The sequence below is a fragment of the Pararge aegeria genome, chromosome 12 (genome assembly GCF_905163445.1).
Source record: "Pararge aegeria chromosome 12, ilParAegt1.1, whole genome shotgun sequence".
Lineage (NCBI taxonomy): Eukaryota > Metazoa > Arthropoda > Insecta > Lepidoptera > Nymphalidae > Pararge > Pararge aegeria.
The window spans coordinates 14,738,639-14,766,128 of record NC_053191.1 but is presented as its reverse complement, the minus strand read 5'-3'; the positions used below and the strand labels follow the sequence as shown (position 1 = coordinate 14,766,128).

At 35.2% G+C, this 27,490-nt stretch overlaps 3 protein-coding genes across 4 annotated transcripts; all 3 read right to left on the bottom strand.

The window, feature by feature from the left end:
* Positions 1–3,932: 3,932 nt before the first annotated feature.
* LOC120628137 (HMG box-containing protein 4) lies at positions 3,933–18,174 on the bottom strand. Its single transcript, XM_039896364.1, has 8 exons — positions 18,165–18,174; positions 17,840–18,092; positions 16,595–16,740; positions 14,347–14,468; positions 13,125–13,230; positions 11,010–11,110; positions 10,203–10,346; positions 3,933–4,166 (listed from the first exon to the last, which is right to left on the bottom strand). Exons 1-8 carry the CDS (start codon positions 18,172–18,174, stop codon positions 4,002–4,004), a joined length of 1,047 nt encoding a protein of 348 aa, XP_039752298.1. The 3' UTR covers positions 3,933–4,001.
* Positions 4,762–7,792, bottom strand: LOC120628136 (piggyBac transposable element-derived protein 4-like). 2 transcript variants are annotated; one of them, XM_039896363.1, is made up of 5 exons: positions 7,624–7,792; positions 7,456–7,535; positions 7,311–7,374; positions 5,638–7,233; positions 4,762–5,606 (listed from the first exon to the last, which is right to left on the bottom strand). In XM_039896363.1, the coding sequence occupies exon 4, from the start codon at positions 6,968–6,970 to the stop codon at positions 5,681–5,683; it is 1,290 nt and encodes a 429-aa protein (XP_039752297.1). In that variant the 5' UTR covers positions 6,971–7,233; positions 7,311–7,374; positions 7,456–7,535; positions 7,624–7,792; the 3' UTR covers positions 4,762–5,606; positions 5,638–5,680. The 2 variants fall into 2 exon arrangements, with proteins under 2 accessions (XP_039752297.1, XP_039752296.1); XM_039896362.1 differs by having other exon boundaries at positions 4,762–7,233.
* A 1,757-nt stretch (positions 18,175–19,931) lies between the features above and the next one.
* On the bottom strand, positions 19,932–26,600 carry LOC120628312 (mitochondrial potassium channel-like). Its single transcript, XM_039896622.1, has 6 exons — positions 26,233–26,600; positions 23,921–24,070; positions 23,348–23,510; positions 22,263–22,441; positions 21,192–21,267; positions 19,932–21,109 (listed from the first exon to the last, which is right to left on the bottom strand). The coding sequence occupies exons 1-6, from the start codon at positions 26,485–26,487 to the stop codon at positions 20,832–20,834; spliced, it is 1,101 nt and encodes a 366-aa protein (XP_039752556.1). The 5' UTR covers positions 26,488–26,600; the 3' UTR covers positions 19,932–20,831.
* Positions 26,601–27,490: the final 890 nt, after the last annotated feature.

The window sequence follows — 27,490 nt, the reverse complement described above, 5'->3', positions numbered from 1 at the left end:
GTAAATGATTATTATAAACAATCCCGGAATTATGGGTAATGATTATTTTTAACAATCCCGGAATTATGGTAAATGATTATTATAAACAATCCCGGAGTTATGGTTAATGATTATTTTTAACAATCCCGGAATTATGGTAAATGATTATTATAAACAATCCCGGAATTATGGTTAATGATTATTTTTAACAATCCGGGAATTATGGTAAATGATTATTTTTAACAATCCCGGAATTATGGTAAATGATTATTATAAACAATCCCGGAGTTATGGTTAATGATTATTTTTAACAATCCCGGAATTATGGTAAATGATTATTATAAACAATCCCGGAATTATGGTTAATGGTTATTTTTAACAACCCCCAACTATGGTATTTGATTATTTTAAACAATCGATTATTAGAAAAAACAGTAGTGCGTGCTGGGGTTCGAAGTCGGCCTCCCGAAATTGAGGTCGAAGTCCTACTAACGAGTTATCAGTGTTATCAGTGTCCTTTCAGGTGTTATTTAATGATAAAAACCGGGACTTGAAGGTACTCTCAGAGAATTAGCAAGGTTAAGACCTTATCTGGACCTTGAAAGTAGGTTTTTGGTCAATCAACGCTAATAATGGCCAATAGAGAAATAAGTGCAGATACTATTACATCGAATCTCCATAGACAATATTTCTGCGACTTTCACATTATCCATTTCCGAATACGATACGGCTTCGTTAAACTTAGAAATACGCAGTAAACCCAATTGATGTAGCAAATTCATTTAAAATACGTTTAGACAATCTCGAGGCGACGAGGCTCAGCCTTTAAGTTAGTTAGTTGTAAGACACTTGTTGTAATAGTAAGTTTTTGTTAAGAATTTATGACTTGAAGCGTTATTATATCTTTTGCTGTAAACAATTATTATGTAATATATAACAATGTAATATTATGACGACAGTATCTCGAGTTCTAGTGGAATTATAATGTAATAGGTATACAATGAAATTTAAGCTTCACTTGCTATACTCGGCGAAAAGCGGTAGAATCTGTATAGTGTAATTTAAAATTTCTTCAATTTTTATACTTAACACCAAATAGATCTTCAGCAATGCACTCTCTACGCACGTTTCGCTCCAATTATTCATTTCCACAAGATTGACTTTCTTAACCAACCAAACTATTCAAATGAAAACTAACCAAATTATTCATTGTAAAGTCAACGTCTCCTGAGGATGTTCCGGTGTCGAGCGAAACGTGTAAAACCAGATGAGATTGCAGTAGTGGATTAAAAAAAAATGTTTTCAAAACTGGTATATGCGTGGTTGTATGGAAAGCAGGATTTTACAGTGGGAATCTTTCTTGAAGCAAGTTTTCCAATAAGTGCTGCTTTAATATTAGAATTATTAGAACCTACCTATATTACTATGTGCGCATGTGTGATAAAATAAATGTATTAGTAATATGTAATCGAGTGTTTTATTGACAACAAAATGAAAATAACAAAACCGGCCAAGTGAGAGTCGGATTTGCGCACGAAGGATTCCGTACTATTGTCTATTAAACGCCAAAAAGTCATGTCTGTTTATATTTGTCTGGGGATATTAAATTAAATATTTATTTTATCCTTTTTTTAACAGAATACATCATCTGTGAAAACTGTGTAACTATCACGGTTCATGAGATACAACCTGGTGACAGGCGAACGTACAGCGGAGTCTTAGTAATGTGGTCAAATTGAAATTCAAAGTTTTACTCATTTAGACCTATCACAGGCACTTATGAAGTGTACATACATATAAAATTACCATTATTGTGTGTGGGATATATGATAACTAAATTCGTTAACTTGAAACTAAATATAGGAGGGTTCCAAACCATGGACTAAGAAGAGCTAAGTTTTACCTTTTGGGTACGGAACCATTAAAACGCATCATGCTCTCAACGTTTTCTATCCTCGTTAACGGAGTCTGTGGGATTTGACAAATGATAATAAGAAAGACAACGGGGAGGCATCTGCATCGTTCGAATCCATTTAGGACTGAAGTGTATCAATAATGCAGTCTTATTTATATCAAAATACCCACCAACTCAATGTCATGAACATTGGTTATTAATCAAATATAATTTATAATTCTTTTTAATTTTTTTTCTTCAAAATTATCGTATAATTAATAATTATTAGGGTATTTGTAAAATCCTAATCCTAAATCCTGAATTTATATTTATGAAAACTATTAAAAATTCATCCAATTATCCCTTTTGTCTCTCACTCTATAGCCAAGTTATATTAATGCCCGTTTTCACTAACGATGGACAAGGCAATGCCTAATCAAAGAATATTCCTACGAATACTCATATTAGCTAACTTGTCTATGTAATTTGTCCTTGCAACACATGTGCTTTTTTTTCTGTTTGTATTATCATATTTTTCATGATTCCTTTGGATTTATTTTAAAATAAAAAAATATATATATAATTTGTTTCATCTGACAAGTGTCAATTCACGAGTCGTCCCCTATACTTAATCGGAATCGGTGTCATAACTTAAGACGGCGTATAACGTCGTTAGACAACATACGAGTTCGTGAAAACCTTTTTTTCTCTAGGAATTTTAGGATTTCATTTCTAGGTTTAGGAAAACGGGCGGAAGTGTCTGCTTTACCTTGAAATAAAACTAAAAAATACTTGTACTTACTTATTGATAGTTTGTCACAGCCGACACAAACCAAGGGTAGGGCATAAATTAAAATCCAGCACGTTGAACTTATGCCTTAATGTTAATAGGAAAAGAGAAATATGTCTCATTAAAAATTGTAGGTAGGTATTTTTCAATAAGTTTATTTCAGCAAAGAATAATGATACACTAATTGTTAGTCTAAGATAATAGGAGAAACATGGAAGTAACTTTATTTAAATTAATCTCGTTATAGCTATAAAGAAACAAAACCAGTCGCCCCATTAATATTACAGCAAGTTAAAATGATAGGGTCAAATTCTATAAATTTTGAAATGAATATTAAAATTTCGAAACGAACAGAATTTTAACCTGCTACTTCCTGGCAGTGTATGTGTAAAAGTATCTCACACTGTAATATGGACTTCTGAAAAGTAAATCAAAACTGTAATTTTTCATAATACATGGCGCTACAGTCACTATAAAACTGATATAAATGCATATATGAATTTCGGTTAATTGCATGAGAGCCGTAGTTAAGTTGAGAAAGCGCTCAGGCCGTGATTGCCTGAGTCGGGATGTGCAAATCCTGTCGATTTCGAAATTTTTATATACATTTTATAACTCATCACATTCTAATATTTCAGCTAAAAACATACAGAACCACATCAATATGATACCTACTTGAAATTATAGTAATTTCTCTAAATCAATAAGTGATACTTTTTATGGGTATCTCAAATAAGTCAATTATTTCTTGAAAAAAATATTCGTAGATGGAACTTTTCAATTTAATATGGATATTACTGATTACATATAGGACTTGTAATGAGGATGTAGAGTCTATGGAACATTTGCTTTTGAAAGCGATGGTCTAGGTATTTACTACCACAGGATTACCGCCTGTTCTTAAGAGTAAGTATTTAAAGCAAATAGCTCCAAAGGGTGAGGATGGGTAGAGTACAAATATCCTAAAGTATGAAATTGCATCCGCCAAAGCGGACCCCATCACAAGATATGTAGCCCCTTTCTTATACCCCTGTGTTTTATCGCCTACCCTTTTATTAAATGTGATTTGCATAACGTCGGAATATTCAGTGTTTTGTCACATTTCAACTGACACATTACAAATGCCAGAGCGCGACAAATTTGTATTGCAAAAAAAACATGCTCTAACTCAAAATAAATCGATAAAATCAATTCAGAATGAATTTTAACCTTACAATAGTTAGGTGGACACTTCATGAGAGAACGAGATGGACAAAAGAAATCACAGAATGTACCGGAATTATTATTTATTATTAAAAAAAACTATTCCGTCGTTACGCCGCGTTTATGTAAAGGCGCTCACAGTCCGGGCATGATGTACGCGATGTTGTGAAGTGTGTCCTGCAGTAAGCGCTGCGGTGGAGCGATGGCGGGAATGGCGCGTGCCACGGAGATGAGCGGTACCAGCGAACATAGCAGCGTGTCTAGCAGCACGGACACTGAGCCCGACACGGCGATCTGACCCTGGAAGAGGACGCTTTTTATTTATAACCGACATCATTGAAGTGTAGATTTATGTTTGAGAAAGACTTTATGCCTGTGATTTTTTTTTACCTCCCTGGCGCAGCGATGATCGCTGTGAATTCAAGTAGGAGGTCCCGGGTTCGATCCCCGGCAGGAGCAATTTGAGAATTTATAATTTCAGAATTCTTCAGCCGTAGTTGGATACCACCCTACCGACAAAGACGTGCCGCTAAGCGTTTTAGTGTTCCGGTGCGATGTCGCGTAGAAACCTATTAGTGGTATCACTACCATACTCCCTAACAGGTTAGCCCGCTACCATCCTAGACTGCATCATCAAGGTCTAACATGTAGTGGAATAAAAAATAAAAATAAATGTTCGCTAATATAGTAATCAGTATTAGAAGTAACATAGGATACTTTTTTTGTTTTTTTAAGTGATAGGAGTAATAAAAAACATTGTTTCGTGCAGTATAAAAATATTATATTTTATTTAATACTATAAAAGAAAAGAAAATAAAATCAAAATAATATAAAACACAATACAAGAAAAAATTAAATTAACAAAACAAATAAAATCACAAAATTATAGCGCAGCTATACAAGAAAAAATTAGGTTAGCTAGGTTGCAATGGTCGGCAACCTTATCATCAAACAGAGCCAAATATCATAAGAAATACAAAATCGTAGTTTAGTTAGAAAGCATTTTTTTTTATTTAAGCTTTGCTTTAGTAGATACGTTTTTATGGAAATAATTAGGAGTAAAATTAGATTTGAGCTGGTTTTATATTTTAACGAAACACAATTAAATTATACTTATGCTTTTGTTGCCTGCATTAAACATTTAGTGAAAGAGCCGCAGCCAAAGAGTCAAGGAGCCGCACAGTTTGCCAACCATTGCCATACGACGAGATATTTATATACACACACACACACACACTCACTCGATTCGAAATATAACATTCATACTACACCCATTATTCTTCTTGTAATCCATCGACAACGAACGGGCAATTGTCAGAAGTAAAAATAAAAGCATGATGAAAAAGCATGATGAATCATTAAGCTTGTGATGTATGCTATGATTTGAAGCGGTTCTCAATACACAGTGGCACACCGCAATCCTCGCACTTATAGTAAGTCCTTTGAAGCTTCCGCCCCTCACGCAGACAAACGACGCATTTCTGTCGGCTTTGTCTATTTGCTGCCCGGTCGTTGTCTGTTTGGGGAAGGCGAACGGGCCAATGTGTATTTTGAACTATGTGATGAAAATGCGCTGATCTAGTAACAGATGATTGTGCTTTCCGGCCTAGTGGTATGAGCGAATGGTGTTTCGTTAAAATAGCATGCACTAAATCTAGACGGAATGTGAGATTGTACTGCCGCGTCTTCAGGGAAGACTCCAACAGGACACGAGAATTGTGAATTGAGCAATTAAGCAGCCGCTTCAAAAGCTTGAGATACCACCTGGAACACCCGTTTCCGCTCAAGTAAATACGGCTCGAGCATTTGATCTTTCAGATCAACGCCGCCCATGCCGCGATTATAGTCAAGGACCGACTGTGGCTTGAATTGCTCGGGACGAGTTGGCTGACAAGAGCCAGACATGTCGGCACAGATCCATGACATGTCAAGATCATATTGACGCGCTTTTTGTCAAGCCAAGACAAGACATAGACGTCACCTGAGTGCCTCGCGACTAACTGTCCTTGCTTGAGCGGAGCATGTGTAACCAATCTGGGAACGTCTACACGAGACGAGAGTAAGGTACCAACGCAGTCAGTACCGTTACGTTTACAAATGCGAGCGAGCAACGGACTGTTGAACCAATTGTCCATAAACAATCGATATCCTTTATTGAGTAAGGGACGGATCAACTTAAGAACTATTGCGGTACTTTTCGTGATTCCACCTTGGACTGCATCCAGTTTTCCTGTATACACCAAGAAAGACCAGAGATACACAGTCGAGCTCTCGCAGAGCTCGAAAGTTTTGATCCCAAACTTAGCAGCCTTCGAACGAATGTACTGTTTGAACTTTAGCCTGGCTATCCAAAGAGTTAAGCTTTCGTCAATACATATGTCTTTCGACAGGACGTAATAAGATTGAAATTTATTATAAAGGTGATCAATTATTGGCCTCAAACTATACATTGGATCCGAGATTGCGACGCCACTGTTGGTTGGGTCCGACAATTCAGGACTTGTATCCACAAAATGGAGAGCCCTGTTTAAACTGTCGTATCTCTTTGGCGTGGTGATTCGGGAAAACGCTTCCGTCCTCAACAATGAGTTACTTGAAAAGTATCTACGAATTGTTGGCATTCGGATAACACCGGTCATCATCCAAAACGCAAAAAGGCACAACAGCTCATGGATATTTGTCGGATGCCAGCCTGCTTGGAAGGTGGCCGACTGAATTCGGCTAGCATTCCGATTCGTATCATCTACTATAACCTGTAAGATGCTATCGTCCCAAAAAGAACGAAAAGCATTGTAAGGATTAAGGTGAGATTCTACAGAGCCAGTATGCTCAGGCACAAAAGACTCTTCGACACTTCGAAAGGTCTGCATTGGTGACCATTCGAAATGGAGATCCACACCTTCCAAGAGCGAATCACCCCTTCCATCAAAGGCGTCCTCGAATACATCATCATCATCACTCACGCTATTTTGCTCTTCATTCAATTCTTCTACTCGGGCTCTTACTCTACTCCTTGTGTCTATTCCCTCCATTCTCGCGTGTCGCCTCCTTATAACATCCCTCACCATTTGAAGAAGCTCGGGGGGGACATCGTCGTCTGTCATCCCTGGAAGCACCCCTGAAGACGACGTTGCCCCCCGCGACCTCAACCCTGTCTCCCGCGACCTAGACCCTGCCCACGGTTGCTCACACACTCTCCTCGTCCACCCCACACTCTACCTCTCAAACTCCTTCCACGACTAACTTCCTTCCCTTTTCTACACTTCTCTCACGCTCAACACTCTCATATTGGGCATGTGAGTCCAGGGCAAAAGTACTATCAATCGGCGCACCGTTTTCGTCGTAAATGGCCAGCACGACGCCGAGTCTGAAACAAACACATCGTTGTTCATCGCATCTATTTATTCTTAGATTCTTGATGAGGTTAAATGTATTTAATCTTACGGTAGCGTCGCGTGATCGCGATCGTGATCTCGGCCGATTCGGTGGCGACTGATAGACCCTTGATCTGTTGAAAGAAATGTACCGTTGTAAATATGAATGCCCTCCACTTTTTGACTAAATTATATTTTAAAAAAAAATGACTTACGATTCCGGGGTCGCAGGTCTGGTTATGGGGAAATATGGTGGAGGTGTTGGCGTACAAACATCCCTCATAATGGGCTCCATCTACAAAAATGAAATTAATAAATAAAAAATTGAAAAAAAAAATAAGAAAAAAAAATATCATCATCAGTATCAAATATCGAATCAGTACCTCTTCTTCTTCTTCTTCATCAGTTCAGACTAGAAAATATTCCTCGGCCTCATCGAAGTCCTCGTCATCGCTGAATTCTAGTTCCGCCGAAAAATTTGGAGGGACATCCTCCTTGCCCAACTTCCCATACATTACTCTCCGTCTAAAATAAATGATACAATAATAATATAATTTGCCAAAAGAAAGTACCGTTTTTTGATGCAGTCTCAGATAGGCTAACCTGTTTGGTGTAGGTATAGAACCCCAATCGGTTTCTATTTTGTCTTCTAATCTCTTTGTCAGTGTGTGGTAAATCTCCCACCAGACCAGACAACAGAAAATTTGAAGTTATAAATTCCCGAATTTCCCCCGCCCGAAATCAAACACGGGTCCTCCAATTATCACAGTCCTCACTACTGCGCCAAGGGGGTCGTAAAAAATATAAATAGAAAAGACTGTTTAGAAATATCCAAACCGTACAACATCTACTCTTATCCAATAATCCACAAAGGTCATTCAGTTATATACTATCGAATTATTCGTAAACAACTATAATACGAAAAATTAAAATTATAATAGTTCAGAATACGATTATGAGATATATCGACAACTGATACATAAATCGATGCCCAGCACTACTGTGTACAGCCCCGGAAAGAAGTTCACGCCCCAAAGACACAGACTGTTATCCTAATGTAAGCCCTAATTATCTAGACATAAAGCTGAGTTTCGCGTAATTTAATTTGAAATTCAAATACGGCATTTTTTTCGTGACTTTATAACGGTTTCTACGTTACTGTTTTTGGATAATTACTTTGTTTTATTTACAGAATTATACTATGATTTGGACCAATAAGTCAAAGTCAAAGTCAAATATATCTTTATTCAAATAGGCACATAGATGGCACTTTTGATGCGTTATTATATACAAAATGTAACTATTGTAAATAGATATTTGCTGAACATTTCATTCATATTTCACTCAATTTGCACATCAAAATGGCTAAAACATCGTGCCGGTTTAATGGCTGAAACATTGAGCTTGATAGCGATAAAAATACAAGGATGTTCAAAAATCCAATGGAAAAAAAAGCTTGTGTGTACTGATGTTAGAAGTTATACTCCGTTAGCGTAACGAGATAAAATTTAAAATCTTTTCAAAAATTTCATCTTTCGCCTTATTCTACGTTTGTATAAAAAAGGTATTTAATACATAGAAAGTTTTATTTAACGCAATATCGGTTAGTTAAATAAAGTTTATTTAAATATTTAAAAAGAAATATTGCTATATAATTAAGGAAATGGACATAATAAACATAATTAAATTTGGAATACTATTAGACTCATTATCGGACAACCAAGATTAAAATTTGAGATTTATGAACAATTGAATCACCGAAATGAGGCCGCAGACTTTGACAACTGAAAGTGTACACTGTCAAACCTTATAGCTAACTTCAGGGTGTCGGTTTTTTGTGACGGTGTGCTCTCGCATCGTAAAAAAAATACTCTCATCATTTATCCCTAACGCGCCAAAAGAAGTATAACTTCAAAAATAGCTTTCTTGTTGCTTTATGAACAAAAACTAAACTAGTTTGTGATAATATTACACAAAACACTGTACTTACCGCAATAAAATCCAAAAATCGGTTCCTCTTTTTCACTTTATACCTTTGCGCAGTATGGCGCAATGACACTGATTGAACTAAATTATATTTTTTATTATTATTTTTTTTTTTCCGACACTTGTCATTTTAATGCTGGTATGAATGGAATAGTTATTATATTTATCTATGGTCATAAATTTTTCAAATAAAAGCTAACTCTATAATAAAGAAAATGTAGTTTATAATCGCCTGGAAAGTATGAGAACAAGGTTTTTATCCGGGTCCCCTTCAGAACACTCTCCATTAAAGTATCGCTGGAACACACAAAGGGAGTTAACATCACTTTGGTGCCGCAGGGACTCCAAACTGCAAGTCAATTTGGGGTTATCACCAGGTCGAACAGCCCGCTTTTGTATCCGATCAAATGGGAGGAGTGGAGTTATAGAGCTGGACTCTAAGCTTTGTCGCAAAGTAACGATTTGCTCTGTTGAGCACACCAAGCTTTTTGGAAGCTAGTTCAGCTTAACCTTTTGTTTTGTCTGGTGAGAGGCTTTGACCGTGGCTAATTAACACCCTACCGACGAAGACGTGCCGCTAAGCGATTCAGTGTTTCGGAGCGATGTCGCGTAGAAACCGATTGGGGGTATGCCTATGATAATGCCTAACAGGTAGGCCCGCTACCATCATCCCCTACCACCAGGTGAGATTGCAGTCTAGGGCTAACTTGTAGTTTAATAAATAATTACAAAAAAAAAACCTTCCAAGTGAGCGCGGGATTAGACTTCGTTCGAGATGTTGACACCGAGGATCCCAATGCTATTGGAAATAGTGAGGGGAGTGTTCTGTTACTGAGGTGCTACGGTGAACGCGGTTTTTTTAGCGGGCAAACACTAAACTTAAACTGTACAATGTTTTTTTGCATCCCATTTAAACACTTTGTCCAAGAGACCCTGAATTCGATGCAAGTCGAGACAAGAATTATGTTGTTCTTACCTCATGCTCTTTCAGGCGTTCGCCGATGATGGCCAAACTCTCGCCCAATAGTCGCAAGTGTGCTGCCACCTCGACGGCGCCGCAGCCGTTCACACGGTACATGCCTGCGCCGGTGTTGGCAGCAGGGTTGGCGACGGACGCGGGCTTTGACAAAACGGAATTCTCGCTATATCACGTTATAAAGAAAACCGATTGTCTTTTTTTTTTAAGTACCTAATCATTAATATTCTACGTGAAACGGAATACTGTTGAAGGCTGAATAAGTATATTTCATAAGGAATCACCCTGGAAAAATATGAAATCAAAAGAAGAACATTTATATTTTCATACAAAGTAATTCAAAACTTTACTTATGACAACCCTATTGAATATAAAAGACCGACACGTGCATAGTACCTACGGTACGCGACACTTACCTAATAAAGTGACAGGAGTCATTTGATTTTACTTTTGCATGGGATATTAGGGCTGTCCTTTTAGTAAAAACTATGGCAATTATTACTATGCCAGTTAAGAACCAAATTATTTGCTTCAAACCACTGCACCATTTTAGCGAGAGAGTTGTTTACGTCGTCAAAAGTTTAATTCACGTCGATTTATTTTAAAAGTTAGTGATGTATCAGCAGCAAACAGAAACATCCCGTGTTTGTCCTCGGCAAGGTAAGTAGGTCATTAATGTAAGTAAGGAACAGAAATGGTCCTAATATAGATCCCTGTGCTAATAATAGGTGATAGTTTTCCATTTACCATCCGATGGACCATCTGCTTGGTCCGACAATTAAGCATGCAACAAAAATAGATACTTACAACGAGCGCCTGTTGTGGCTGAGCGAGGGCGACGGGCGCCGGCTTGGGCGGGGCGCGGTTTGCGGGCGGGCGACCAGGGCCCGGGTGCATAGGGCGAATACCTTTATGACGAATAATGTTTACATTTATTTTATTTTCTTTTAGATACGTTTTATTTTATTTTTTGTCAATCGAAGTGTTTATTGATATATAATCTTATATCTTTAAACGAGCAATTTTTGTATATATCTATATATATATATACTAGCGGACCCCAGCGCCATCTGTCGGACTGATTTGTGAATCTAAACCATCCAGGGTGCCACCCAAACGCATACCGAAAAATTCATTGAAATCGGTCCGGCCGTTTAGGAGGAGTTCAGTAACATACACACGCACACAAGAAATATATATATAAAGATATATATAATTGGAATCTCGGAATCGGCCCCAACAATTTTCATGAAATTTAGTATGCAGGGGGTTTCGGGGGCGATAAATCGATCTAGGATTCAGTTATATTGGACATACGACTATTTTTTTAAGTAGACTCATTCGCGGACGAAGTCGTGCGGGTCCGCTTGTAAAATATAATATACTATGACATTACACACATCGCCATCTAGCCTCAAAGTAAGCGCAACTTGGGTTATGGGTTACTAAGATGACTGATGAATATTTTTATGAATTATATACATAAATACTTATAATATACAGGTAAACATCCATACACTGAAAAAAAACTCATGTTTATAACAGAAACATTATTACTATTATTAATATTAAATTCTTTATTGCACACACAAAAAAAAATAGGGAGAAACACATTAAAAAATAAAAAAAACTAGTTTAGGTGTGCAAAGGCGGTCTTATCGCTAAAGCGATCTCTCCCAGAAAACCTTTGACGAAAGTAGTTCTTACAAGGAACGGGTTGGTGTGGCAATAAAAATTATACCTAGTTGTGTACACATTTTCCAGTTGAGGGAATCGAACCCACGGCCTTGGATTCAGAAAGCAGGGTCGCTGTCAACTGCGCCAAACGGCCGTCAAAATATAAAGATAGTGCAAGAACCGGGGAGTCAAATAGCATAGCCTGCACAAAAGCCAGTATCAACTAAATTTATTTTTTTAAATCGAATTAATATTATAATTATATAATAATTAATATTATAATTACATAATAATTAATATTATAATTTAATTTTCGAATTGCTTAAATTCACAGCTCTCACCGTTCCGTCAGGGAGTTCGTCAAACTATGTAGGTTAACTGTGAAGAACTGTGAACTATATAGGTTATTAATGATTTCAGTTATTTCAAGATCATTTAACACAAAAGTCTAAGTCCACACAGTTAACAGAAATATGTGATTTTAAATACCATAACTTATTTAGAGTACAATTTAACTAGCCACAATGACATACAGAATCTAGACGTTCTTTTCCTTAATATTGAAATCTTTATGTTGTTTTGTCACCGAAAATAAGAAAAAAGCGGCAAAAAGACAAATAGCAACAAAAGAAGCGGTGATAGCGCAGTGGTTAGGATTTCGGCTTCAATTAAAATATCACTCTATTCAACGGTGAAGGAAAACATCGTGAGGAAACCTGCATGTGTGTTCTCCATAATGTTCTCAACGGTGTGTCGACCCACCAATCCGCACTGGGCTAGCGTGGTGGACCTAGGCCTAAGCGTTTCTCATTTTTGGAGACCTGTGCTCTGTAGTAGATTAATGGGTTGATATGATAATGATGATGATGTATAAGCAAAATTAGAAGTTATACTTCTTTGGCGTATGTAAAAAAAAATAACTAAAATGCAGTAGTGATTTACGATAAATATTAAAATCAATCAAAAAGGTTTCATTTGAATAAAAAAGGTTTTACTAACGTAATAATATTTATTTATTCACACTGCATGTACTGTTACGAAACACGTGTTCCAAATATAAAAATAGTAGAATATACAACTTGAACATAGTTATCGATTTTCGTGCCACCCAGAACTAACTAACTTTACGATGTAGAATTCAGGTGTCGGTGTGCGCGCGCATCGTAAAAATTCTCCCTCGTAATTTTTCTCCATCGCGCCAAAAGAAGTATAACTTCAAAAAGTTACTTAAAGAAATCGACTCACTTGGGTTAGATATAATCTTGTTCACCGTAGGTTGATTGCTCTGCTCCTTTTGAATGGCAAAACGTTTCGCCTTGCGCTTCCACAAGTAACGCTCATTGTAGTTAACCTAAGAATTAAAATTTCTGTTATCCTCACTAATATTATAAATGTCAATGTAAGTTTGTTTGTTACGCTTACACGCAAAAACAACTTTACCGATCCTCATGAAACTTTGTACACATATTCTTGGAAGTGTTAGAAGTAATACGGGATTCCTTTTTACCCCGACATTAAGCTCGGTTTCTTTGGGAGAGGGGATGAGTGTTTGACGATTTTACACCATAACTCCGACAAATTATAACCGATTTAAATAATTATTTTTGTACTATAGAAGTTATAATGTGTTTAGTTTTGCCCAAAACGTGTTTGGAGATAGAGGACAGAACTCCTCAGAGGACAGCAGCAAACCCCTAATTTAAGGCTTAGCGATACTGAATACTTTAAATTATTTTAGATCTACAACTAAATTTAATGCCACATCAAAAAACAAAATCAAACGCAGACGAAGTCGCGGGCAACAGCTAGTAAAATGATAAGTTATTATGATTATTTAGCTTCAGCGGTGATCGCCCAGCGGTTTGGACTTCTGCTTGACTTTCGGGGGGTGTGAGTTCGAATCCCAGCACCTCTAACTTTTCTAAGTTATGTGCGTTTTAAGTAATTCAAATTACACTCGCTTCAATGGCGAAGGAAAAAAAACATAGTGAGGAAAGCTGCATGCCTGAGAGTTCTCCGTAATGTTCTCAAAGACGTGTGAAGTCCACCAATCTGCACTGTGCCAGCGTGGTGGACTACGGTCTAACTTACAACTACCCTTCTCGCTGCGATGATTAATTATGATAGACGTAACAGCTTTCGCTGATGCGCCCGTATCATCCTTGAAATTATTCATTCATACTGCAGTCATTAAAGTTATAGCAATTTACTTATATTATTTGTACCTTCAGGCAATCAATAGAGCATACAATTTTACGACTTTGCTCGACCAAAGTTTGTGTAAAAACAAGTCTCTTATACTACTTGTTTCTTAAATTTAAGCACTTAGATTTCAATGTTTGTATATTTGTTTGGATGTCTGAGTAAAATAGTCCGAATTATCTAGCTGCCGCAATAATCATCGGTCAGTTCACGTGATATAAATAAATATAATTAGGAACTTTGTAACAAGTTGTGTTAAGCTTACATTAGCCCACATTTCGCCGAGCCTCTTGGATATAGCGGAAAAGTCCATGTCAGGATGTTTCCGCAGTAAGTCATTGCGCGCTTCTTTTGCCCACATCATGTATGCGGTTATACGAGTTTTGCCTACAACAAGAACAGAATCAAGAGAACCATTTCACCATCATGAGCTTTATTAATGTCCCACGGCTGGAAAGCGGTCTTGTTTATCATGGAAGGATAATACTTATCACATTAATTTTAAACTACTGAAGATTTTGTAAATAAATAGATATCTTTAGATATATATATATATATATATCCAACTAATATTGTAAATGTGGAAGAGTGGATGTTTGTTACTCAATCACGCCAAAACGGCTAAACGGATATGGATGAAAATTGCTATGCATGTAGCGTTTGACATGGAAAAGAACATAGGCTACCTTTTATCCCGATTCCTTAAGTAGTTCCTGAGAGAAAATTGAAAATTGTTTACAATCTAAGCAACGGGCAGACAGATTTGAAATTTGGTATTCATTGTCACCTATGTATGCATTGTCACATATGAAAAGGACATGCCATTTCTGAAGTCCACGCAGACGAAGTCGCAGGCAGAAGCTTGTTATTAATAAACCTTCAATATATACTTTTAAATAAGATTGTGTGTTCAATCAATCAAAAACACTATTACACTTTAACACAAACAGAACAGAAATATATAAAAAAGAACAAAGGTGCAAGTAATTTCAATTCAAGTAACCTAGGCTTCCATAATTTAACATAATCTTCCAGGCAACCATTATGAGGAATTGACTTACATTTGACTCGTTATAGCGGTAACATTGTAATATAAATGATTTTGTTTGTAGGTTGTAACAAATTAAAGTATATATTTATTTAAGTACCTACCTACCTTCTACCAAATCTAAAACTATACCAATGAGGGAATTCTCACAAATATGGAATATCTTGATTGATGTAGTGAGAAGTTAGGTGTGACTATTGTTAATTTATTTCCTTAGACTATATCTTTACTTAGACTATCTATTGTCGGCAGCACTGTGGTGTACAGTTAAATTTGTAACAATTTATGATTACACCATAATAATTTTAGGAAAAAAACTCACTAAACACTTATCGGTGAGTCGAGTTTTTTTGTTAAATTAAGTTTACATGACGCTTTGTCAATGCTATGTGCACTTGTAATTGACGTGCATATCAGTTCAAGTTTTTGTGCGTGCGCTATATTTAAAAACATGTAATATGCATGTTGCTATAGTCGTAAAAATTTAATAGGCCCGTTTTGACATTTGTGCAAGACCATAAAATGTAACTTGGAACGAAACGGAAAGAAACTACAACTTTACAAACTACGTAAATTTTTTTGGGACCATAAACAATATGGAAGAATATATCGCGAGTATTCTTTTTGCGCTTACTTTATAATAGCATGCAATTTATAATTGTTGCGAAACGTTTCGAAAACAGTTACGCTGTCTTTTTTTTTTTTTATACTAGAGTTGTAACCATTGTTTTTACTGAATATCGAAATTAAATATTGTGTAGTAATCTTTACTGCAAAGAATACTGAATATCGAAATTAAATATTGTGTAGTAATCTTTACTGCAAAGAATAAAATTTTGAATTGACGACACTGGGTTCTAAATAATGAGTCTGAGTTGATGTATCTGACCAAGCGGCACATGACTGAAGCCCCCGCGCGCACTGCGCAGTTTTTCGTTCCTCATCTTGTAAAGTTGACTGTGCGCTCGTTTAAGTTTGATATATATTGTTTACTATTACGTTAACTATGGCTCTTCTATTTTGGACATTAATTTAAACATAGTGATTTGACTCGATTTTTGTGTTTGTTGTTATATAGTACGAACTCTGTTTCAACATGTTGAAAAGTGGACGTATAATCAACAGCCAGTCACGCGAATTGGTTGTGAAGTTAAAGGAATACTTTGAACGAACGAACACTTTACAATACATAATCATATCAATCAAGTACTGATACAAACTTGAATTGATTTATCGTGAATATCGAGTACAGAGTCGGATGGTTCCATAACTAGTTACGTCGCGATGACAAATGTCAAAACGGGCCTATTACTTTTTTACGACCATAGTGCTTTTAATAATAAAATATAATAAATAATAAATAATAGGCTATATATATATAAATTATACATTGGGTAAACTTCTACAATCATCATAGATATTAACCAATGAAAATGCAAACTTAGTCTACAGCCTTGTGCATTACCTTTATCCTTCCTCTGAGCTTTAGCTCTTCCAATCACCCTGCCGTCTTTAATGACAAGTTTCTTCTTGCTTTTCTCCATCATGTACAGAGAGTTAGCCGGTGTGCGTGCGGAGCCCTCATCAGACGCTGAGCTGTCAGACTCCATACTTAAAAGTAATAAACAAATAATTAAAGTTACGATAAATAAATACAATCTTTTCATTGCTAAAGAATGTTTTTATTATAAAAGAAATAAGATTCTTTAAATATGAACAACATATTTATTTCATTTACATTAGTTTTCTAAGTAATTGGCCAATGATCAATTTAAAAAGCATAGTTATACAATATTTCATTGACAGATATGAGTAGAGTGATTATTATTTTGCTAATATCTTAAAAAGCACCCTCCGCTTTTGTTTAAATAAAATGTATTTTTTTTATTCACACTATTATTAATTATATTTATTGAAAATTTTAACACTATTCTTAATTTAAATTTATTAAAATTTATTTTCTATTTTTTAGTTCGGTTTTCTATAAAAAGTGTGTTTTTTAGTTTTATTTAAACTATTATTTATTTTCTACTTTTTAGTTTGGTTTATTGTAAACTGTTATTTGATCTAATCTACTATCAATTCTGTGATAACTCTAAGTAACTGTAATTAATTATTATTTAAAACAGGCCATTAAAAAGTAACAGCTAACACCCTCTACCATCTAGTAGCTTAATGTTTTCTGTGGAATTTGTTAGGTGCGCGAATGCCATCTTTTGATAACGCCATAGGTTTTTTACATTGTTGGTAATGCCATAGGTTTTTTATATTTGGGTCTAGGCACTGTAGTAATTAGTAAAAAATCTTATTTTTTATATTGAAAATTGGAATAATCTTCTCAGATTAGTGTATTGTCATCAGCCCTCGATATGTCTACAAAGTTTGAAAGAAATCTGACCATTCAAAGTGGGTCAAAACGAGCTCAAAGGGGTTGGTTACAAACATACATACAGGTAAAGCTAATAAAAGCGTGTTAAAAATAGATACACCATTGTTTGATCTTTCTTTCTTTGAAGGATGACCTCATCCAAAATATTTGCCACTCTAAGGCTCACATACAAATCAATATTATTACAATATTCTACATTTAATTAATAACATTTCCCGCGTGCATATTAAAGTATTAGTAAAAAATATTGACATTATATTTTATCTTGCCAATAATATTAACTAGGCAGTCTAATAGTAAAGTAACGATAGAACCGCGTACCTTTCACCCTGATCCGCATTGTTTTCATAAAAATCAGATTCACTCGACGCAGTGCCGGCGGCATCCTCCGCCGCTTTCGGCGGCTCGTGATACTCCACAGGCTCTTCATTCTTTACGTTAGAATTAGAATAAGTCTTCACTGGTGTCTGACGTCGAAACCGGGTCTCGATGTCGTCGGGGGACTCAAAATCCATAAGCTTTGAGCTCTTCTTCCTGACTCTGCCACTGCGCGACACCCCCGTTACTTCCAAATCTAACGAATAACGCGTAATTAACTATCACGACCAAATAAATAATTTGATAGCAAAACTAAGGGTTTACCTACCTTCTTGCATTTTTTTAAATCGTAGTTGATTCTCAAATTAAAATTATAAGCTTATTTTTGCAGCAAATTAGTGTTTCGGAATTTTTGCTTTGAATATCGACAAATTACCACAAGCTAAGTGACAGGTTACTGCCCTCCTTGGAGTAATATTGTTCTGTGTTACTGCCATAGTTGTTACTTGTTACAAATTTGTCTTTTTGCCTTGATTTTTTGCTCTGGGTTCTAGCCATAGATTAAAATATTTCTACATCTTTTAAACACTTATTATAGTCGTAAAAATGTAATAGGCCCGTTTTGACATTTGTCATCGCGACGTAACTAGTAATGGAACCATAAGACTCGGGACTCGATATTCACGATAAATCAATTCAAGTTTGTATCATTACTTGATTGATATGATTATGTACTGTAAAGTGTTCGTTCGTTCAAAGTATTCCTTTAACTTCACAACCAATACGCGTGACTGGCTGTTGATTATACGTCCACTTTTCAACATGTTGAAACAGAGTTAGTACTATATAACAACAAACACAAAAATCGAGTCAAATCACTGTTTAAATTAATGTCCAAAATAGAAGAGCTATAGTTAACGTAATAGTAAACAATATATATCAAACTTAAACGACCGCACAGTCAACTTTACAAGATGAGGAACGAAAAACTGCGCAGTGCGCGCAGGGACGCTTCAGTCATGTGCCGCTTGGTCAGATAGATCAACTCAGACTCATTATTTAGAACCCATTTTGAGAACCAAGCTCATTCTTTGCAGTAAAGATAACTACTCAATATTTAATTTCGATATTCAGTAAAAAAAATGGTTACAGCTCTAGTATAAAAAAAAAAAAAGACTGAGAACGTAACTGTTTTCGGAACGTAACAATTATAAATTGCATGCTACTATAAAGTAAGCGCAAAAAGAATACTCGCGATATTTTCTTTCATATTATTTAACGTCCAAAAAAAATTTACGTATTTTTTAAAACACTGTATGTAATTGATTATTATTTTATTGTTTCTTTCAGTTTCGTTCCAAGTTACATTCTATGGTCTTGCACAAATGTCAAAACGGACCTATTACATTTTTACTATGGAGGGTAGAGGTAATTTTTACGACTATAGGTGTTCGCAGCTTGTTGTTGATGTTGTCGGTAACTTGTTCTTCTACGGATCTTTGCATTCCTGATCACATAGAGATACTCCGAGCATAGCTCGCTGAGTATTAGTTAGTGCGTCACGTAAGACGGCAGACTGGCGCAGTGGGCTATGACTCTGCTTTCTGAATCCAAGATCGTGGGTTCGATTGGTCCCACAACTGGAAAATGTTTGTGTGATTCATCACATGAATGTCTTTCAGTGTCTGGTTTACTACACTGTTTATACAGTATAATATAATCTGTATATTAGTAACCATAGCACAAGCAAAGCTTACTTTGGGGCTAAATGGCGATGTCTGTATTGTCGTAGTATTTATTTATTTATTACCCAGCAAAATGTATACGAACTCGAAAATTCCAGTTTTTTGCATACAATAGATGTTATTGGTTATAGGCGAAGCGTATATTTCATTCGTTCGCTGGTTTGGGATCATTGTATTGATCTTGAAAAATAACTTATTAGCGTGCAGGTGCGCAAAATTTTCATTCGTATTCCCTTTTACTGCAAATTGCCAATTTTATAATCGAATCGATAGTTTATTATAATCTAATACCTTGAATAACAAAAACATTTGCAAGTATTGAAGGAGTAAAATAAGTTATAAAGACTGTCAAATGTTAAATATAATTTAATGCAAAACAACACGTATTTAACAAAAATACATTTTACCAAAACAGACCGACCAGCAGCATTTGAATATAGCGCTTAAAAACAACCCCAGAAGATCTTTTAACCCTTTTAAGTACCAAACTCAAGTTGTGACGGTAAAATTATTGGTATGAAAAATACAGAAAATTAAAAAAAATACAAAATTTAAATTCTTCTCAGTACATAGTAGTAATAGTACATAGAGTAAATTCTGATGTACTTACACAGAAGTCACAACTAAATTAAACTGACCTTTCCTTTCAGGTCCTTTCCTTTTAGGTTAAGGGGATAGCATTATTTCAGACTTGTTATTATTTCATTTAGTTAAGATATTTCTGCAGAACAGAATTGACAATATTCTACATATTATCAATTATATTGCCTCTGTGCGGGGCATATTGAAGTTTTGATCAAAAATATTGACAATCTATTTTATGTTGCCAATAATATTAATCTTGCAGAAGTGGCTTCGAGACAAGAGCAATACAAAATTTTTTTTAGGAAAGCTAATGGAACCCGGCATGCTTTTTTTAGTTCATCAGTAATTTGACTAGATTTTCTTAAAGAGGAGGGCAGCAATGATAAAAAATTCAGAGCACTGATAATAATAGAACTAACACTATTAAACAGATACTGTAAAATTCTAGAAAAGTCAGAACGTAAAACTTGCCTAAAATTTAAACAGGATTCCTTGTTAAATAAATATGACGGAGAAATCCTTTTCACACTATGTTTTGTATATTCGAATAAGGTAATAATTTTCCTTTACGCTTTTATATAACTTTTTCTTATTCTTATAATTATTATCAATATAAAGTTACAAACATTAACGTTTATACATTCGTACGTCTTGGATATAATTAATCAACTGATGCGTCCGAAGATGTTTCCGAAAATAACAGCTGCACACATAAGGATTCCGAGACCTGTTAAAATTTGGTTTGCGTCCAAAGCGCCACTGGGTTGGACTATTTGAATTTTGTCACGTTCGCTATCTGCTTCCTCTAGTTCGTGGTACACTTCGGACAGCGCTTTTGCTAATTGTGCGTCGGATTTTGCGCTATTTTGGGATGATACAGCTATTAATCGCTTCAAATCGCGAATTTGATTTTCTATAACATGCTCACGGTGGTTTAGGTGATCTGAAATGACAACATTAAAATTAATTATTAAAATTTAAATGTATAAGTGTGCTAAAAATAAAATATTCTGTAGTTTATTTACCAATTAAAGACGATTGTTTATTGATCAAAGCATTTATATTATTCTGCATTATACTTAAGTTGTTGGCGAGTTGCTCCTGTAAATAGATAAATAAATATAAATATATTACGACAATACACACATCGCCATCTAGCCCCAAAATAAGCGTAGCGTAGTATACAAATAAACACCCAGAGACTGAAACACATTCATGTTCATTACACACACATTTTTAAAGTTGTGGGATTCGAACAAAAACAACCATGGACGCAGAAAGCAGGGTCGCTGCCCGGCTGTCTAATAAAAAAATTAAAAGCATTCATTTCAGTCCGTCTTCAAAAAGCAAATTAACTTCATGCAAAGACAAAGACGTGCCGCGTAGCGATTTAGCGTTCCGGTACGATTTCACGTAGAAAACGAAGGGGTGTGGGATTAATATTACAACTTAGCCGGTTCATATCTTCGAGAGCATCATCACTTAGATGTGACTGTAGTCGACGACTAACTTGTAGTGAAAAAAAAAAACTCTAACGAACACAATGGGATCTTTAATCGAAATTATTTATTTTTAGTTGTTTACGCTCGCAAACTGTATTTTATTCTAGCTGCCTAGTCTCATTGAGGCTCGCGTGCCAAAAGTGGATAGTCTTGCCAGGTCTTGTGGATAGTCTTGCTAGGGTTGTGATTGGGGGTCGTTGCGACCCCGCGCTTCTAATAGTTCAAGACTCGTAGTCCAAATTTTATTTACTATTTGAACTAGGAGTTTTTTTTTTTTTAGTTAATAACAATTATTGTTGTCAACATATGTTGTTTTTGCGTCTTTCTAAAATTGCTAACTAGAAACTGACTTTCACTGTTGTTAAATTTTTAATGAATTAAGAATATTTGAACTTGGCTGGTCTTAGTGCCCTCCTCTTAGGGCAGACTCTGTAAAAAAATTACGTTTTTTGGTAAGCCTAACTTTAGGTCACTCACTACTTTAGTTTTTTTAATATTCTCAAATTTAAGAACATTATGCAAAACACAAAATATTCTGCTTGGGAGTTGGAAACACGAACGATTGTGTTTGGATACTCCTAACATTTCACCAACCTGATAAGCGAATTCCGTCTTCATAGCATCGGCAATGTCAGCCCGGCTGGCCGTTCCACCGCCTGCTATAGTGTACAAAACACTTGCACTACGAGCCATTTGCTGCTCCATTAATTCCCTGAATTCTGCCATTTTGAGATGGTTGTTTATTGTAGAGCCGCCAATACCTAATAGTGTACCTAGAAAGCACGTGAGAAAAAAGAATAAATATACTTGTTTTAAAAAGACTTCTTTTTTCTATTTTGTTTTCTTTTGTTTAGCGGCTAAATATCACCAAATTTGGTTGTAAACAAAGAGTGTCCTTTGTTTACAACCAAATTTATTATTATTTAATGCCTGTTATGCATGCAGAGTTAGCCATTAAGTGGAGTATACAACATTATAAAACATTTATTATATGTGTCCATATATTAAGATACATTGTATACACATTGGCTTCCTAATAAATAAATAAATAAATACATGATAAATTTACACACTATAATTGCAGTCTAATTTATTGATTAAAAACTGAAACTTAGATTTAACCTTAAATTCACTTTGTTGTAATAAATTTGTATTCCTACAAAGAGTTCTGATGTTTGTGTCTCTTTTAATTGATTTATTTGATTTTTGTTTGATGCACTATGACATTGTAAAAAATTGGGTTTCTAAACGGGTCTTGAAGATTAAGCGAAGGACGTCAGACCAGCCAAGACTCGCTATAGTTGGTTGGTTCCTTCGCTAATTCAATAGCAAGACGCATTACTATCCGATATCAGAAGTGGGATGTCGCATTATTATCCAACAAATATGTTAAATCTATGGTCCATAGTACGAATTGAAATTAAAAATATTATATTTAAAAAGTATTAATTTAAAACATACTCGAGGGGATCTCTTTTTTAAGCTACTAGAACAATTTTTTTGACCTTTTACTATGGTATTGTTGGACAGAACTTTCTAAAGGAGAACAAAACTTTTTATTTATTAAGGTAGATTTTAAATCGCGTAAATAAAAGTAATAAAGAATGTTACATTGATTAATCAAAGTAAGTTACTTTATAAAATACAATTAATTACTGTAAGCAACCACTCTTACTTACCAAATATCGAAGCGACAATGTACCAGTATTTATTCCGTTCTGCATGTGCCCTTTCTCTTTCATGGCCAAGTTTTACAGCAGCAGACATGGTAGCAAATAGCTCTCTTTCTTCTCTTTCGGCGTCAGAGAAGAGTGTGCGCAATGCCCGCTCTTGAATGATAAGCTACCAAAAGGGTAAAGTTTTTGAGATATTGTATACATTAAACAACTTCAACTTCACTTTTGGGGGTGAGCTCTAACTTTCCTAAGTTATGTGCGTTTTAATCAAATGAAATATCACTTGCTTCAATGGTCAAAGCAAAACATTGTGAGGAAACCTGCATGCCTGAGAGTTCTCCATAATCTTCTCAAAAGGTGTGTGGAGTTCACAAATTCGCACTGAGCCAGCGTGATTGACTACAGTCTGAACCCTTCTCATTGTGGGACACCTATGCCCTGTAGGGGGCCGTTAATGGGGTCATACGATGATGATGAGGATATTTATCAAGTTAATTAATTTTAATTGGCGGAGTTGATTGGCTTTAACTTCATCAAAATTGTTTAAATTTATAAATAAATGGTTCACTTCAATACCTTATGTTCCTCAGTACATAGATGTAGGTATTTCTCATCCCCTTTCATGGTGTTCTGCATTTCCGCATGCAACTCTTTAAGCCTTGCCTCAATAGTCGCTAGTTCTTTGCCCATCTCTCGCCTCCTGTCTTGTGCTGTCATGAAACGCTCCTAGAATAGAAAAATATATTATACTGCCAAGTGGATAAAATATTACAAATGCTAATGGCCCTATAACCTCTGCATCATAAATACAAAAGATACCTTTTCATAGTTATCCTAAAATTGTTATTTGAATTTTTGTTATGTAGAAAACATTGGAATCCAATTTTACATACCAGCATCTTGAATCATCATCGTGATTTTAATTTTGGTACATAATATAAATACAAAAAACAGTACAGTACTTCTATAAATTTTCTAATGCATATTATTTATTCTGATAAACAAAAACTCAAATTGATTCTTTTATTGTATTAATAACATTATTTTAAATGCTTAAGAAATGCCTAGAAATCTTTTTGTGTTAATAGTCTTTAATTATTAGGTAAATGATCACCCGAACTTCAGAAGGAAATAATATTATTTTATGTTTTATAAAACAGATTTGCAAAATGATAAAAATAATAATCTTTAAGGTTCACACCAGCACAAGTCATATTACTATATAATAGGCGTTCAATTACCCTATTGCATTGTTATTAAAAAATATAGTAGGTATAAAGATCAAATCAATTTCCATGTCTTAATTACTAAAATTTCGATGCGAACAAATAAACACTCAATTTAATAACAGTAACGAATACAATGTTGCAATTGACAGTAATATGTAATTCGCCAGAATTTACATTTTTAAGGTACATGAGAGTACATTTGACATAAAACTTGGCAGAGCATCTATTATTCAAATATTTACAACTGTGTATAGGGTTATTTCGCCTGTTTGCGTCCACTTAGTGGAGTTGTTAGGTTTGAACGTGAAAAAAAAAAATGTCCGTGCGCTAGTTTTTAATCAAATATGGTTGTAATGTAGTCCCTATATAGTCTTGTCAAGTTTAATGCACAGTTTTGGACAACGCATCTGAAACAGGCGATTTTCCCATTTTGCGTCCACAAAATCCAGATTGCGTCCGCCTGTGGACCAATACCAGAAATAATTAGGAAGGGAAATAGGAAATGAAAAGAGAAGCTTGTGATTTTAATCAAAACATTTATTTAATAATTGCTGATATCATAAAAGTAAACATAAATTGCACTTCAGGATATTTTTTTTCTCCTCCAACTAACTCCATTAATAGATTCACTATTATTTCGAATATCATGTTGATGGCTTTATAGGATTCTATTTTACCATTTCGGTACAAAGCCTTTAAAATTGGCCAAGTGCGAATCGGACTTGCGCATTCCGTGTTTTATTCTATTTTTTAATATTTATTGTTATAGCGGCAATAGAAATACATCATCCATGAAAATTTCAACTGTCTTACTATCACGATTAATGAGCTACAGCCTGGTGACAGACAAACAGCAAAGTCTTAGTACTAGGTTCCTGTTTTTACCCTTTGGGTAAGGTACCCTAAAAATGGAACATGGGTTACACACAATGTTATAGGGTTTCTAATGTAGGAAAACTGTGCATCCAAGTCTGATTTTTGACATTCATTATCTTTTTTTATATTTCTAATAATATGGACGCAAATCGGCCATCATATTATGCATGTTAATGTTGTTAAAATTGATAGGAAGTTTATATTGTTTTTCCCATGTTATTGTATTTAATTAAACATCTGACTGAGACATAGTTAGAGTAATCTGCGTCCACAGCGGACGCAAAGTGATTTTTTTATAAATTTTATGTACCAGTTCGCGTCCACCTTATATAAAGCTGTCAGTAGAAAAATATAAGCACAAACATCGTTATTCCTATAATGTGGTTCACAATTAAGGTCTAGGGATAACAAAGTATTCTGAATTTCACATAAACATCTTAAATACTTACCGTGAAAAGTACAGCTGCTCACTATTTTTTTTACAACACATTCGCGCGTCAGCACTTGTTGGTTGCACACGCAAGATTAGTTTATTTTTCATTAAATTTGAGTTGCACGCATAGATCTTTTGTTTGTGTGTGAGTACCTGTCATAGGTCCGAACATCAATAGAAGCGCTCTTGTTTAGATTGGTGTGTCGGTATTGTTATTTTTCACTGTTGTAAAACAGTGTACCGTCATTTGGACGCGAATTGGGCGTCGGACGCGAAAAGGCGAAAAGACCCTACATACATATATAATGTTCAACAGTTTGTGTGAAGAAAAAAAAAATCAAAACACTAACCTGTGCGTCAATAACCGTGTTCTGTATAGCCATAATTTCTTCAATACCCGTAAATTTCTCATACCTAGACACCATTTCTTTGACCCTACTAGTTATATTTTCATGTTTGAACTTTTCGGCAATTTCTGTAACTCGAGTAGCTGGTACGTACTTGGTTATCAACTGATCAACTTTTTCCCGGCCGCTTACTTTGATCTGTGGGAAGTTAAGTTTGTCTTTAAACTTTTGTGCGATCTGGCGGAGGCGGTCGGCCATAATTTCATATTAAAAATATTATAATTAGGGTATTATTTGGTCGCTTTAACAATTTGATATTGATGATATCATTTCTGCGACAGCCGAAAACCGAAGTAACAATTGACAGCGATGGTATAAATTTTTGACACTGACATATGTTACTGACCGATGTTACCTGTTTATGATAAACAGATATTTACAACTGCGTTCAAAACTAATTCATTATATACTAAGTAATACTAAGCAATCTTCAAGGATATTTTTTGTTTACAATAAGTGTTCAAATCTTCTTGGATTGATAACCAATTATTTTGATGTTTATGTTTTATTTTGTAGGTCATAGTTTTTTCATTTTTTGGTTATTATTCAGCATATCAACTTAAAATGCTATTTCGATTCTTCCTTTAACGATTACAATTCTCTGTTAGTAAAACGAGCTGTGACCTATGTTTACCAAATTCTCTTTCAATCTTCCAAAGTCGGGCGCCCATCCTTTTTACTGACTTGGGTCAACTTTGCTTACCCAGAGCTATTTAGCTAAGCTACACTTTATTTGCAGTCAATTTGTAACGGAAATTTCAAGTCTTTTAATTAAGGCAAGACGGGAGTTAGTTTCCGCGACAGCCATTTACGATTGGCTATATTGTTTACGTGATTAAAGATTTCCAAGGGTGGCTGATTAAAGCTCCAAGCTCACACATCAGTGTTTAAATTTTTTGAAAGTAGTTGCATCGCTATATTTTATCTGTACTTAATATACATAATAGTGATTAAATATTGAACCCGTAATAATTTTTGTAATAAATATCGCAATGTATGACCCCATCTCCTTGATGTACTCGTATTGACCCTACTTTATCTATTCTATTTCCATTGTCTCTAGCGCAATAAGATTGTAGAGAGGTCGTAGTGCCTTTTCTTGTTTATCTTTAATGTTACACATATTTATTTCCTGTTTTTTGTTTGTCTGTTTATATTCCCTTGGACATTTTACTCGGTCAGAGGATCATAGGTCAGGTTC

What these genes read in the sequence shown, in the direction of transcription:
- LOC120628136 (XM_039896362.1), bottom strand. Translation starts at nt 6,970, where the DNA reads ATGACAGACGACGATGTCCCCCCCGAGCTTCTTCAAATGGTGAGGGAT.
- LOC120628137 (XM_039896364.1), bottom strand. An exon ending in AATGCGGATCAGGGTGAAAG is followed by an intron (nt 16,741 to 17,839) that starts GTACGCGGTTCT and finishes ATTACTTTTAAG; the next exon opens with TATGGAGTCTGACAGCTCAG. An exon ending in AACGCCTGAAAGAGCATGAG is followed by an intron (nt 4,167 to 10,202) that starts GTAAGAACAACA and finishes GTCCTCTTCCAG; the next exon opens with GGTCAGATCGCCGTGTCGGG.
- LOC120628312 (XM_039896622.1), bottom strand. Translation starts at nt 26,487, where the DNA reads ATGGCCGACCGCCTCCGCCAGATCGCACAAAAGTTTAAAGACAAACTT. An exon ending in ACACGGTTATTGACGCACAG is followed by an intron (nt 24,071 to 26,232) that starts GTTAGTGTTTTG and finishes TTTCTATTCTAG; the next exon opens with GAGCGTTTCATGACAGCACA. An exon ending in AGACGGAATTCGCTTATCAG is followed by an intron (nt 21,268 to 22,262) that starts GTTGGTGAAATG and finishes ATCTATTTACAG; the next exon opens with GAGCAACTCGCCAACAACTT.